Raw genomic sequence first — 14450 nt, 5'->3', positions numbered from 1 at the left:
TGGAGGAAAATTCCTTCCCGACCCCAAATATGGCGATCAGCTAAACTCTAAGCATTTGGGCAAGATTCACCAGCCAGATACTACAGGAAATTCTTTCCTGGGTAACTCAGATCCTATCCATCTAATATCCCATCTCAGGGGATTAGGCCTATTTACCCTGAATATTTAAAGATCAATTAATTACCAAAATCACATTATCCCATCATATCATCTCCTCCATAAACTTATCAAGTAGAATCTTAAAGCCAGATAAATCTTTTGCCCCCACTGCTTCCTTTGGAAGGCTATTCCAAAACTTCACTCCTTTGATGGTTAGAAACCTTTGTCTAATTTCAAGTCTAAACTTCCTGGTGGCCAGTTTATACCCATTTGTTCTTGTGTCTACATTGGTACTGAGCTGAAATAATTCCTCTCCCTCTCCTGTATTTATCCCTCTGATATATTTATAGCAATTGTATCTCCCCTCAACCTTCTTTTAGTTAGGCTAAACAAGCCAAGCTCCTTAAGTCTCCTTTCATAAGACAAGTATTCCATTCCTCGGATCATCCTAGTAGCCCTTCTCTGTACCTGCTCCAGTTTGAATTCATCCTTTTTAAACATGGGAGACCAGAACTGCACACAGTATTCCAGGTGAGGTCTCACCAGTGCCTTGTATAATGGTATTAAAACCTCCTTATCTCTACTGGAAATGCCTCTCCTGATGCATCCCAAAACCGCATTAGCTTTTTTCACAGCCATATCACATTGGCAGCTCATAGTCATCCTATGATCAACCAATACTCCTAGGTCCTTCTCCTCTTCCGTTACTTCTAATTGATGTGTCCCCAGCTTATAACTAAAATTCTTGTTGTTAATCCCTAAATGCATAACCTTACACTTCTCACTATTAAATTTCATCCTATTACTATTACTCCAGTTTACAAGGTCATCCAGATCCTCCTGTATAATATCCCGATCCTTCTCTGAATTGGCAATACCTCCCAGCATTGTATCATCTGCAAACTTTATTAGCACACTCCCACTTTTTGTGCCAAGGTCAGTAATAAAAAGATTAAATAAGATTGGTCCCAAAACTGATCCCTGAGGAACTCCACTGGTAACCTCCCTCCAGCCTGACAATTCGCCTTTCAGTAGGACCCGTTGTAGTCTCCCCTTTAACCAATTCCTTATCCACCTTTTGATGTTCATATTGATCCCCATTTTTTCCAATTTAACTAATAATTCCCCATGTGGCAAGGTATCAAACGCCTTACTGAAATCTAGGTAAATTAGATCCACTGCGTTCCCTTTATCTAAAAAAATCTGTTACTTTCTCAAAGAAAGAGATCAGGTTGGTTTGGCATGATCTACCTTTTGTAAAACCATGTTGTATTTTGTCCCATTTACCATTGACTTCAATGTCCTTAACTAATTTCTCCCTCAAAATTTTTTCCAGGACCTTGCATACTACAGATGTCAAACTAATTGGCCTGTAGTTACCCGGATCACTTTTTTTTCCTTTCTTAAAAATAGGAACTATATTAGCAATTCTCCAATCATTCGGTACAACTCCTGAGTTTACAGATTCATTAAAAATTCTTGCTAATGGGCTTGCAATTTCAGGTGCCAATTCCTTTAATATTCTTGGATGAAGATTATCTGGGCCCCCCGATTTAGTCCCATTAAGCTGTTTCAGTTTTGCTTCTACCTCAGATATGGTAATATCTACCTCCATATCCTCATTCCCATTTGTCATGCTACCATTATCCCTAAGATCCTCTTTAGCCTTATTAAAGACTGAGGCAAAGTATTTGTTTAGATATTGGGCCATGCCTAGATTATCTTTAACCTCCACTCTATCCTCAGTGACAGGTTTCAGAGTAGCAGCCATGTTAGTCTGTATTCGCAAAAAGAAAAGGAGTACTTGTGGCACCTTAGAGACTAACAAATTTATTAGAGCATAAGCTTTCGTGAGCTACAGCTCGCTTCATCGGATGCATCCGATGAAGTGAGCTGTAGCTCACGAAAGCTTATGTTTCATCGGATGCATCCGATGAAGTGAGCTGTAGCTCACGAAAGCTTATGCTCTAATAAATTTGTTAGTCTCTAAGGTGCCACAAGTACTCCTTTTCTTTTTTCTATCCTCAGTGTTTAGCAGCCCCGCTTCTTCTTTCTTAGTTTTCTTCTTATTTATATGGCTATAGAACCTTTTACTATTGGTTTTAATTCCCTTTGCAAGGTCCAACTCTACTCGACTTTTTGCCTGTCTCACTTTATCCCTACATGTTTTGACCTCAATAAGGTAGCTTTCCTTGCTGATCCCTCCCATCTTCCACTCCCTGTATGCTTTCTGCTTCTTCTTAATCACCTGATAATTACAGCCCAAGTACAGTACAATTGTCATTCCAGCTGCAGAATTCTCTCTCTCTCTGAACTATGACTCACCTGTCCTGGTGCATTCTACAGTACAGTCCTCTTCTACTTTGGAGCTTGGGTTGCACCTGATTCTGCTCTCTCACAGTAGTGTTAACCAGGAGTGACTCCTTTGAAGTTAATGGTGTAAGTGAGAGACTCAAGCCCTTTCTAATCATTAATTTTCCAGTCAGCTATTAAGCCCTGTTATGGAGAGAGAAACCTATTGTTTATGCTATTATCCAGTTACACTAACAACCTTTCACTTTCCTTAAATAATGTCACTAACCAACAACCTATATTTTGCCATATGCAAGTACAGTACCCAATCCTGCAAACTTCACACAGGTGGGTGGTCCTTAGTAATTCCATTGGAGTCAGAGGCTACATGTGTGTTAGGATTAGGCTCTAAAGTATTAATTCACTGCTGTCTAGGCAATCTTCCTCTCAAGCAGCTCCCATCACTTCTTCGCTCCTCTTCTTGAATTTCTGCACTGGCTTCCCCCTTTCTTCCACTTCCAAAGCTCTCCACAACTCTATCCCTGCCTATGGGCCAGCTGTTCATACGATCTAAAATGGCGGCAAGCCATTGGCTTCAGTATAGTGACATCAGTTTGCACCAGTGACAAACTGGCCCTGAGTACCTTCCATTTCCTGTACTCCACCTAAAATTCTCTCCTCCTGACTCCTCCATTTACTTACTTTTTAGCTTCACACGGTTCCCTATGCTGAGAACATCCTCCCACTTAAGAGAGGCCAAGCTCACCCCCTCTTCTTCAAATCCTATCTGAATCTCCCCCCCACCAAAAAAAATAAAAAAATCCCTCATTCTACAAAGTTATAACATCCACACACCACTTCCTGCCTGATCGCTATTGTATCTCTTCTTGCCTTTAGGCTGCACGGTCTCTGAGGCACCACTGTGTGCTTTGTTGTCCATACCTTGTCCATTCTAAAGTGCTGCACGCAGCTACAGAGCTATGAGAATAATATGGTTCTGGTTTCCATGGCTTTTGTCACTAATTTGCATATGTACATGTTTTTTTTCTGTGATCCAGGACATACCCAACCAGAGTCAAGACAGCTCCTCTGAAAACATCTTCCTCAGATATGCTAAACAGGTACCCTGAATACAGCCGATTACTGAAAAAATAAAGAGAGAGGTGGAGTTGTAAAAGAAAAGCCTCCCATCTTGCTATCAATCCATGTAGAAAAATGTCTTTGGAAATGTGGGCTTAGCATTCCTTAAGTGGATACCTTCAAAACAGCATTGATCTGGCTGCCAAAATCCACAGAAAAGTGGGAGAGAGAGCTGGAATAGAATGGACAGCTCACCATATTAGGGGATGATTGTTTGGGGTTTATTTAAACAAGAAATTAGAAATAATCCTTGGATATTTTTTCCCTCTGATCAGCACTGTTTCCAGCTTGCACTTGCCGCATTTGGAAAGCGGATATCAGTCAGTGTTTGAGTAATTGATTCCAGCTCTCTGTGAGCCAAGCTGTGTGTGTTCACAGGAGATGCTCTTAATGGTTTAATAAACTGTTATAAAAGAACTCCTTGACTTAGTCAAGAGAAAAATCACTGCCAAAAGCCTTTACACAATAGACCTTTCACAGTTAATAGTTACATCAATGCATAAAGGTGAAAAATGACCCAGTCTGTCACACACAATGCCCTGGATGGGCCTTGGGGAGCACTAGAGGCAGGGCAGTAAGATTTTACATAACTCAGGCAGCTGAGAGCTACAGCATGAATGTAGAGTGGGAGACAAGGATCCTGGTTCTCAATAGCTTGCACCAGTGCAAAAATGTAGTGTAAATGCAACGTATCTGCTCTTTGGCCAGAAAGGTGTAGGGGGGGAAGGGGGGCAGTAGTGTTCTCCTACATCAGCTTATCCCTGGCAACAACCCCTGGAGATGACTGCTGACAGCAGGTACAACTTAGTCCAGCAACCTTTCTGGTGCCCAGGTGCCCCAGGATTGGAGGACACACAGGTGGCTAAATAATGCTTTCCCCCCCACTCTCCTCCAGGCCTTCAGACTTACGCTGAGCTCAGGTCAGGCAATACAGAGACACTGACCCTTTGGCTCTAGGAATCAGCTACTCCTTTATATGGCCCAGCTTCTCCACAGCAAATAATCCACTATCAATTAAAATACTAAAGCAGGAAGGATGGTCATGTAGCTAAACCATAGGATAGGGAGTCTAATGACCTGAGTTCCACTCCTAGCTCAAGCACTGACTTCCTGTGTGACCTTAGCATATCTCGGTCTTGGTTTCCCTAAGAGAGTTGTCCATCTGTACAACACTGGGGATAATATTGCTGCTCTGCCTCATAGCACTGATGGTAATGCTTATAAAGCACTTCAAAACCCTTTCATGGACAGTACAAATTATTACCCTAAAAAGAAAGGGTGATTCAGAGAATCAGGTGGCCTGATTCTGAGCTCACACCTGATTTGCAGCTGTGTGACTCTACTGCCATGAGTGGAGTTACTCCTGATTCACAATGGTGTAAGCAAGTGAAGAATGAGGAAAGGATGAGGGAGGGTAAGGAAGCTTGGTGCTTATAAACTCGTGTGCTTTGTTTTGCATTAGGGTTCAGACATCAATGCCTCGCAGCTGCAAAGGCTCCTCAATGAAGTGTTCCTGAAAGGTAAAGCTCTTTATGATCCAGTTAATGGTGTCTTCCTACCCTGGATCTAGTGTGTACTAGATGGAGCCGTAGATGTAACCCTGATGGTCCTAGGAAAATGCTCAGAAGGAGTGGTAGGCCTCTGATGAACTGAAAAACCTCTCTGGGATTTCCTTTATGCTCAATTTTTATTAAAAAAAATAATGTTCACATGAAAGAAGCTGTAAAACAGCCCAGCTCCAATCCAGCTCAGCACTTAGCCTTTCCTAGCACATTGCTGTCTGCATGCTCAGAGCGGCTGCTGCAGCTCAAGCTGCTGAACTTTGGTATGCCCCTGTGCCTCTAAGTGCTCTCTAGTGGGACCAGCAGCACCTCTGTTTTTCCAGTCTTGGGTCCTCACACAGCCCTTCCTCCTGACCTGCAGAGTGCCCTGCTGATCCAGGCCTAGATCACCACACAGTTCTGCTTAGGCCCCCTCCATGATCTGCAGCACATCTGCTTTTTTTATGGGATCCAGTCACAGATCCTCACGCTGCTCCCGGTCCTTACCTCTCACACAGCTCTGCCATGTCAGCTCCATGCCCACCTGCAACACTCCCTGGTGGAAGTCTAGTCCTGGCCTGCACCACTCCCCCTACCTCTTAGATATGGGGTACAGCATGTGACCGAGACAGAAAAGGAGGGGTAAAACAACAGAAGAGGAGAGAGATCACCAAATTTCTATGGGACCTAGTTACCTTTCGGTCGCTGCTGAATGACATCCCTCAGAAGGGGTCCATTTGAGACGTGTCTCTCTCTCTCTTTCTCTCACACACACACACACACACACACACACACACACACACACACACACACACACACACACACACACACACACACCTTCTCTAACACACCTCAGGCCCGACTGGCAGCATCCCGTGCCCGGTCCTGGGGGTCCTTTAGTGATATGGACCAATTGGGGCAAGACTAAAATCCACCTACCCATCTTAACAGTGACCAGGTTGGAGCCCCACTCTCTGGAGGTAGAGACTTAACCCAGGGTGTCTTTTGTTCTTTGTCTGATCACTTTTGTTTTGTCAATTCTTATAGATCAAATGGCCAGCCTGGACGGAGGATTCTGCTTTGAGTCACGTAGAGGCATATTAGCTCTGATGGATGTATCCTTTCAGCAAAGGCAAAAAACTTCCCCCCCGTGCAGCCCATCCTTTGCCTCAGTTATGGCTCAGCTGTGCTTCCCCCTGGAACAACCTGCAAATAAATATTGGCCACAAGTGTCATAATTTTCCCACAATGTATACAGGGCTTTACTATGCACCCTCTCTCTGGGGCTTGGGATCTGCTGCCAAGAGCTCGCTGGGTACTATAGGCCCTTCCCTAGTTACTTTAAAATCTATTCTATTAATTACATAGTCCTCATCTTCTGAACTCTCTAGGCACTGTGGTTAATAAGCCTTGGCCCAGTCCTGGACATGTCACAGCTTCTAAAGGACTATGTTGGGATTCAGTAAGATCCACTGTATAGCTCAACCTAACACTACTTCTTCCCATCCTTCCTCTAAGGCTGCCAAGCTTGGCTTGCCTGTGAACTGGAACACCAAGCCTGTTGCTCTAAGTTTATGTCAAGACCAATGAAGCTATTATTGCCTTTCCCCTGACATCAGTCAGGCCTGGAGTGGCCAGCAGCAATGTGTCACTGCTGAATCACTGGCGAACTATTCATCCTTTGGTATACCTCTTCTAGTTAGATAGATGGCATAGTCTTCCAACTGTTAACAAGACAACACTGGAAATGCATTGCTGGCCATTGTAAAACAAGAGAGCTCCTTGATGAAAACATAAATTCTCCCCGCTGTATGCTCTCATGCTGTCTTTTTGATCCGGGCCCTCAAATAACTCTGAGACAGTGCCAGACCATTACAGATTGCATCAAATGAATAAAAATGACCTGCAGCCAGTTGCTTTCTTTCCAACATTCCTGTTACTGCACCTTCTTGCCGTCTCAACAGGCATGGAATGCAGGACACATGGAGGGTGCTGACACAGCCACTTTTCTACCCCCCACCCCCATTCCATTTTTAGTCAAGATGGATTTTTTTTCATTCACTACATTGCTACCCACTCCCTATACAGTGTGATCTAAAGACTGGAGCAGCCTCTTTCAGCCAACTTTGAGGGCAGCACCACCCACTTACTCTGTAAGGGGGCTTTGCTTTCTCACGGCTTTGGCAGCCCTGAAAGAGGCAGGGGCCAGAGGCAGTCTCACTGCAGGGAACAGAGCAGTATAGGAGGACATGATGGGTCAGATAGTGCACCTCCTTCATGGAACTGCTGAGTGTGTAACCCACACACCTTGTGGGTGTGGTGTTCTGTCCCACCTAGTGGCACAGAGATAGGGAGATTGAGTCTGCTCTACAGCCTTTGCTAAGAGCCAGTTGGCTTTTAGCTCATGCGGTAGAAGCTCATGCACTAAGCTCCAGCAGCCCCAGGTTTGAGCCTGCCGCCAACCCGGGGGGCGGGTACTGTCAGCGTTGCATGTAAATGCCTTGTGCCAGTGTAGGAGCAAGTGCAACAGAGGGTGGATCCGTGGGGATCTTGGGGGCTAATACCATGAATGGGGCTATGACTACTCTACACCTTATGCTGTGGAGGCTCCATCCTCCCCTCCCACCTCAAGCCTGCGAATGACTGCAAGGCTGCTCCCCACCCCAATATGTTCAGAGAAGACAAAAGGAGGCATACCCAGGTTAGCTTTAATCTAGCTATTGTTACCTATGCTAACAGTGTAGCTGTGGCAGCATGGGCTAGCCACCTAAGTACTTACATTTGCAGTTAGCCCACCCTCAAGCCCATGCCACCACATCTACTGTTATCTGTGTGCCAATCAAGTTCAGTAGCAGTGTAGACATAAAGAATCTAACTACAGGTAATGCCCTGTGGGCCCCAACCAGCAGTGAGGAGGTGGGGGTGTTAGACCACAGCACCTTTTACTCCTCCCCAAAGGTGGCTGCATTTCCATGGGGTAATTTGTACGTTGGCTTTATAGCCTCGTGATCCATTGCTATGAAAGGCACTATATAATTTTGCTGCTTAATGGCCCTCAGTTACATTTACAATTTGTCACGTTTATTTTGTGCCTTCTATAGCTTCTCACACCGCTGCTCGGAGCAAGGAATACCTTAGCCTTCCCCAGCTTAAAGCCTGACATTCCAACCTGCGTGGCAGCAGGATTCCTTTAGCAGGGCTCTTTTCACATGGTGGGGGGGAGGGCGGGTTTTCTGCATCCTGATACTAGGAAACCCAAGATTAGCTGCCACTAAACGTTTAAGCCTTAACCACTGATGCAGCTCAAGTCTAATGGAAGATTCTCCCTGCAAGAATTTAAGCACCTCTGGAAACACCTTGCTAAGTACAAGGTACATGTGAGCTGTCAGTAACCTGTTTTCTCAGCTAGTGCTGCATTTTTAATCAAGGGGATGCGGACACTATGAAATTAAAATAGTGTGGGGGAAAGACTGCAACAAAGGCTCTGAAGCTTAATAGATAAAGCATCTGCCTTATAATTCAAAAGTAGGGAGCTCAAATATTGGATTGAGAGGCCCCCATCAAACATTCTGAAGGGTAAGAACAGGTCTGCCAAGGGCTAAGTGCTCTGCCCGTATGGCAGATCCTGAGGAATAGGTTAGAGGGGGTGTAGGGTTCCCAGTCCTGCACTTACATACACAGGAGTAATTCTACAGGTCAATGGGACATCTTGCAATGGCAAGATGGTGAGTATCCCTGAAGGGTACAAGCACTTAGACCGGATTACCTATTATCCACCATATGTTTCTGTAACAGGCTATTGCCATATTTCATGGCGGCCAGTCATATTGCACAGGATAATGCAATCAATGGAAAGTCCATGCTCCCTGGCCAATACAGACTTTGGTTTTCCACTATCTTCTCTAAACAATGCCAATACTTAACAGGGCTCCTCCCCCCCACCCCCACCACCTCATCTGCTTTAAGAGACTCTAGGACAGAGTAAGGGACCCCAGAATTAAGAAAGACATTCTGGTACAGTCAATGTTCCTTGGTTTAAATTTCACCTATTATGCCCCATTAGATTTGTTTGGGCTATCCTGAACAACTGTTCTCCATGCTTGGTTTTTTACATCCTACCAACGTTTGGTGATGGTTAGTATCTCATAAGATGGTTTTTGGCCAAGCTAGACATACTAGGCCAGATCCTCATCTGTTGTATAAGTGGGCATAGCCTATTGTATTTAGAATATGGAGTGTACAGAAGGATGTCACCCCACCTAGTGCCATAGAAATGAGGTCTGCAACTATTCTTTTAGATGAGTCATTATTGATGGGCTCTTTGTGTTGTTGACAGGGTCCTGGAGATTACAAGCTTTCATTTGAACAAGTAAAACAGTGCAGGGGATATACACAAAAGGCCACACCTATATAAACATTCAGATCTTTTTACCCTGAAGTTCCACATCAATGCCTTCATTGGCAGGTGATCACTGCTCCCCTCTGTCTTCTTTCTCCCCTTGTCTCAGTGCACTAGGCCAAGCCAATGCTCTCAAGGAGCATTAACATCAATCCCTTGCTGCCCCCATCAGTAAGCCCCCTCAGTCCAGGAGCAAGGATCACCCAGCTTTCCAGATTTCTGGAAAGTTGTCTTTCTTATTCTAGTCCCCCTATCAGATGTTGCACTGAGTTTCCACTAAGCTAATTCATTAAGGAGAAAATGAAATGCATTGGCAAGTGGCCAATGTGCTAGGTCATAGCACAAGTTTGGGCCACTGACTTTGGCTTAAATGAAAGAAGCTGAATTCTGTCAAAATGGTTTCCAGGATATTTTCAGGAGGGAAGAGGGAATTGGTTCTGGATTCCTGGACGTCTCAGATTTGAGGAATGCAGTACAGAGAGCAGGTATGGTCAGCTGTGCTGTGAAGAGAGGGATGGAAAGATGAGGGTGGAGAGACTGTATGGAAGATCTAGTGAGATCCTGCTCCTGGCATAATCTGCGAGTAATGCATCTCACAAAGACAAAACTATCCCTGTCCATTCCCCGTGTAACCAAGCCAAAGAGAATGTTTCAGGAAGAAGCCATTTCCCCTGCTGAGTGGTCCTGTAGCACAGGAATAGATTGGAGCATTGTTGAGATGGTACTGATGATGGATATTTGCCAAGTGGCAGAAAGGCCAATAAGGCTCAAGAAAGAGGCCAAAGCAAGCGTGAATTTCCATCTCACCCCTGGAGGTACTCTCTCTTGATCAGGGACGAAGCACCTGGTAGGGAAAAGGAGTAAGGTAGTTTGAACAGCCACTGTCCTGCTAGTTCATTCAATCTCTCTCCAAGGCTCTAACTGATTATATAGGAGAAAGCTGCATTGAAAGACCTTTTATTTAGTTTGCACTGACCTCTGTTGGCTAGACTAGTGCTGCAATTTTAAGCAAGCAATCCAGTTTCTGTTGCATGATTGAATTTGTCTAGTTCTATCTGGTTACATTTTGAATATGCGATAGGATATCCCAGAGGAAGCTCCTGTCCAACAAATCTGCATTAGAGATTCTTCCATTTAGCTAAATGGCCATTTAAGTTGCATTAGCCAATAGAATGTAAATTTTTCCCCTATGGGGAACTCTAGTCAAAACGTAATCAACGGAAGCCATAAAGTTGGTGGATTTTTTTTCAGGCGGAAGATGTAACATGGCCTCTAGAGACTGAAATTCCTGATGTGTCATCAGAGTGTAGCAAGAAGCTCTGAGTTCAGGGATCTGATATGTATCACTGTTGTAATAAAGGCACTACAGTATAAAATACGAAATAAGATTGCACACATGCAGATACTGAAGGGATAAACAGGGAATATTAAAAAATGGCAAATTCAGCACATTGTGCCCTCTAAGCAGTTTTTGAAGGGGAAACACACTCTGGTTCTCAGCACCTTCCTCCCACACCATACTGCACAGGCCAGATTCTTCTCCCCAAGAGCCTGCCTCCCTCGCCCCCTGCATGGGTTTTTCTTAGCAGGGGATGGGGAGGAGGAAGAGCATAATCAGACCTAACAATAGAATACCAGTGCCTAATTAACCCCAAGAATGCTGCTAAATATAGGCCCCAATTAAGCATGGCTTGAAACATTTTACTGGAGTCCATCACTATTCGGCAAAGCAGGAGCTTATCCTAAACATTAAGGCCTCAGTTAAGAAGGATAATAAGCCAGATCCTCAGCTGGTGTAAATCCACACAGCTCCATTGGCTTCAATGCTGTTCTACACCAGATGAGGAACTGGCCCCATCTGTTCTAAGCATCAACCTGATGACGTGCTTGGGATGCTCAATGATATAACGGAATAATTTCCAACCAGTTAAAATGAAAAGCCACCCTCTTAAAGCTTTAACAAACCCAACCAAAGGGATCTGAGCACAAGGGCAAAGAAAGGGCAGGGGGTAGGGCAACCCCTCTAGGGCCAACAAGTGAATACACTCATGCATGCCTTTGCAATTAAAAGGGTAGGGGTATTTTTGACGAATGGGGAGCTGTTGACAGAGATGGATTTCAGGGGCAAGTACATGCCAGACCCCAGAACTGCCCACACCAAACTCCTGACCACTTACAAGTTTAAGATGGGATGGTGGGATCCTTAGACAGTGCCTGGAAGTCTTGAGGGCAGATTTTAACAAGTCTGGACTCAAGGAGATTCTGAGTGTAGCCAGGTCCTATGCATTTAAGGCTTTAGTCAGCACACTCTTTACATGTCCATGGCCCGCGATGGATTAACAAAGGGGAATGGGATTAGTTGCTTTACTACTGTGATTCTTGCTCATGCATACAAAGTGAAAGTGATCTCCAGACCTGAGGCTGGGAAGGAATTTTGACTGGATTTTATTTGTGAGGGCACTCGAGGAGGCATTAAGCAGGGATGGGTCACCTGGTAGATGAACAAACTGGACATACATAGCAGCCTCAGTTCCCTGCCATTTCGGAGGATGCCTGCCAGGATAGGGAATTCATTGTCCTTGCTGAGAACCAGGGAAAGATGCCTATCTATAGGGAATAGTTTTGAAAGAATGAACCTGCTACAATGCAGGAAATGGGCTAGGTCAATGTCCCTCTGCCTTTGGGGACTTGACACTAATTTACCAGACACAGGGCCAGATTCACCCAAGGGGGCAGCTATTCTTTCATGGGAGATTCAATGCCAGGAGAGAGCAACTGGCAGGATCGCTGTGGATGATGTCCTTTGGAGACACTGCTAGAAGAGAACAGTTTTTCCAAGCATGGCTACATCAGAGCCCCATCAGCCCAAGAGATGTGCTGATTTAGTGTATTTCTTGGCTGATCTGGCCCCAACCCCTGTGCATGCTGCCCTAGTGGACTCTGGGCCCTTAGTGGAGTGGAGGTGATGTGCAACACACACTGCGTCTCCTTCTCCCACCCCACTGGACTTTCCATTGCTGGAGGCATGTGGCCTGGGCTGTGGGCCTTGTACTGGGGGAAACCATGAAATAAATTGGGCCTAAAAATTTTGACTGTCCTAGGCAGCGTCTGCCCCCTTTAATCAGCGTTGTGCATTCTAGTCTGCAACAGAACTTGGGTTGGAGGGATTTGGAGATGTGCAAGCTCTGTTGAGCAGAGGAGCACATACAACAGTATCGGAGATGGGAAGGGATGGGGCACTCATGACGAGCAAAAGAGGCTTGTCATTAAGGTTAGGAGGAGCCTTGAGTACCAGTCACAAGCCTCAACTGCAGCTACTAGAGACCTATTCTACTGGAGAATATGAGCAGTCCTCATTGACTCCCAGGACAGCTGGTATCCTGGGTCCAAATCCTCAGAGGTATTTAGGCACCTCATACCTATTGAGTTCAATGGGTCTTAGCCATCTACATACCTTTGAGGATCGGGGTCCTGGTGACATGGAACAGTGATTGGAAACCCAGTGACACCTTATTGTGCTTTCAGGCATCATTTCAAGGTTGGGTAGCAGAGTCAGCTCGGAGTTTGAGAATCTCCAATTTTAACTCAATGAAACAAATGTATGCAATAGAACACCAACATTAGAAGCTCAACATTTCCAAAATGATTAACGTCCTTCACTGTGGGTGGAATTTCTTCCGGCTACAAATGTGTCCATTTTTGCATCTTTTTTTAACAAATAAATGGTTTTATAAAAGCCCCTTTGCACAGTAAGTGCTGGTAGAAAGACCCTTAAATCCATTTTGAAAGGAATTGCTGGTGTCTATAACAAGCACCTAAAAATGCCCTGTGAAGAGGGTTTTTTCAGGTGAGGATAACTGAGCCAAACGGGAATAAGAGGCAGTCCACCTTCATGATGTGAATGCAGAAGGGAAGATAAAATTTGTCCCCATTAAATTGTTACTCATATTCTTAAGATAACCAGTTTGATGCAAACTAAACCAAAAGCAGCTTCTACTTTCAAGCAATACTTAAATGGAGATAGAGAAGGCACCAGTGACTCATTTCCTAAAGTAGGAAACATTAGTGCTGCACGTTGTTCCTAGGAAGATACCTAGGCCTGATCTACATTGATACATCATGTCAGGAAACCAGGTTACAGTATGGTTGTACCCTTAACCTGGGACCTGATGCACCGAGTCATAGCACTGCTCAGCTTTGGACCAGCTGCCTCTCTGTTGTGATGACAGGGGGCTGGCTGGCCAAAATTTGAATGATCAATGCTACAACCTTGGAGGAGCCAGTCCCTCCCACCTCCCCACCCCGGGGCAGGAGCCCACATGCTGGTATACGCAGTGTACTTATTTAGTACTTTTTACATTCATGTATATTATATATTGTGGGCAAGAAATATATAGTGAGCCATATTCTTTTGATACTAAATCTATTTAGTGAGTCACAATAGGCCATCAAAGTTTACAGATGGATCCTGGGCCCACAAAGGTTGAGAGCCACTGGACTAGATGGCCTTTTGTAGTCCTTTCTAGCCCTATATTTCTATGATTTTGGATCTTCCAACCAGCCTTGATTTGGGGGGGGGGGGGTCAAAATATGTTTTGATTAGAGTTGGGCAGGAATTAGACATGTCATAGGAAATACCAAGATTTTTAGATTTGTTTTCATTTTGAATCTGAACAAAGAGGCAAATTTTTAAAAATTTAAAAAAAAAGTTCATGTCAATTGAAATGTTCCACTTCAACTTTATTGTAATACAAAATAAAGTTTTGAAATAAAAAAAAGCAATGTTATATTTCAGCCTTATGGAAATGCTGCCCTTTGATCTTTTTTTAAACAAAATTTCACCAAGAACACCATGTTCCAATGGAACCATTAGATTTTGATGAATCAACATTTTCCTACAGCCAAACCTTTCGTTGGAAAATTTTTGACCATCTTTAGTTTTGACAACTACATGAATCGAGACAGCACCCGCAGTTACT

General features: G+C 44.4%; 1 protein-coding gene across 1 annotated transcript in view; it reads left to right on the top strand.

Annotated features, from left to right (window-relative positions):
• The window catches only part of CAPN13 (calpain 13), a 47833-nt gene extending 34600 nt beyond the window's left edge, over positions 1–13233 (top strand). Inside the window, 5 exon segments of the mRNA XM_043511651.1 lie at positions 3450–3512; positions 4994–5051; positions 6120–6187; positions 8375–8443; positions 9878–13233. Of these exon segments, the coding sequence (XP_043367586.1) occupies positions 3450–3512; positions 4994–5051; positions 6120–6187; positions 8375–8443; positions 9878–9997 (378 nt within the window). The 3' untranslated portion in view covers positions 9998–13233.
• Positions 13234–14450: the final 1217 nt, after the last annotated feature.

Source organism: Dermochelys coriacea, chromosome 3 (assembly GCF_009764565.3).
Source record: "Dermochelys coriacea isolate rDerCor1 chromosome 3, rDerCor1.pri.v4, whole genome shotgun sequence".
NCBI lineage: Eukaryota > Metazoa > Chordata > Testudines > Dermochelyidae > Dermochelys > Dermochelys coriacea.
Note: the sequence above shows the minus strand (reverse complement) of the source record. Positions and strands in the feature narration are given on the sequence as shown.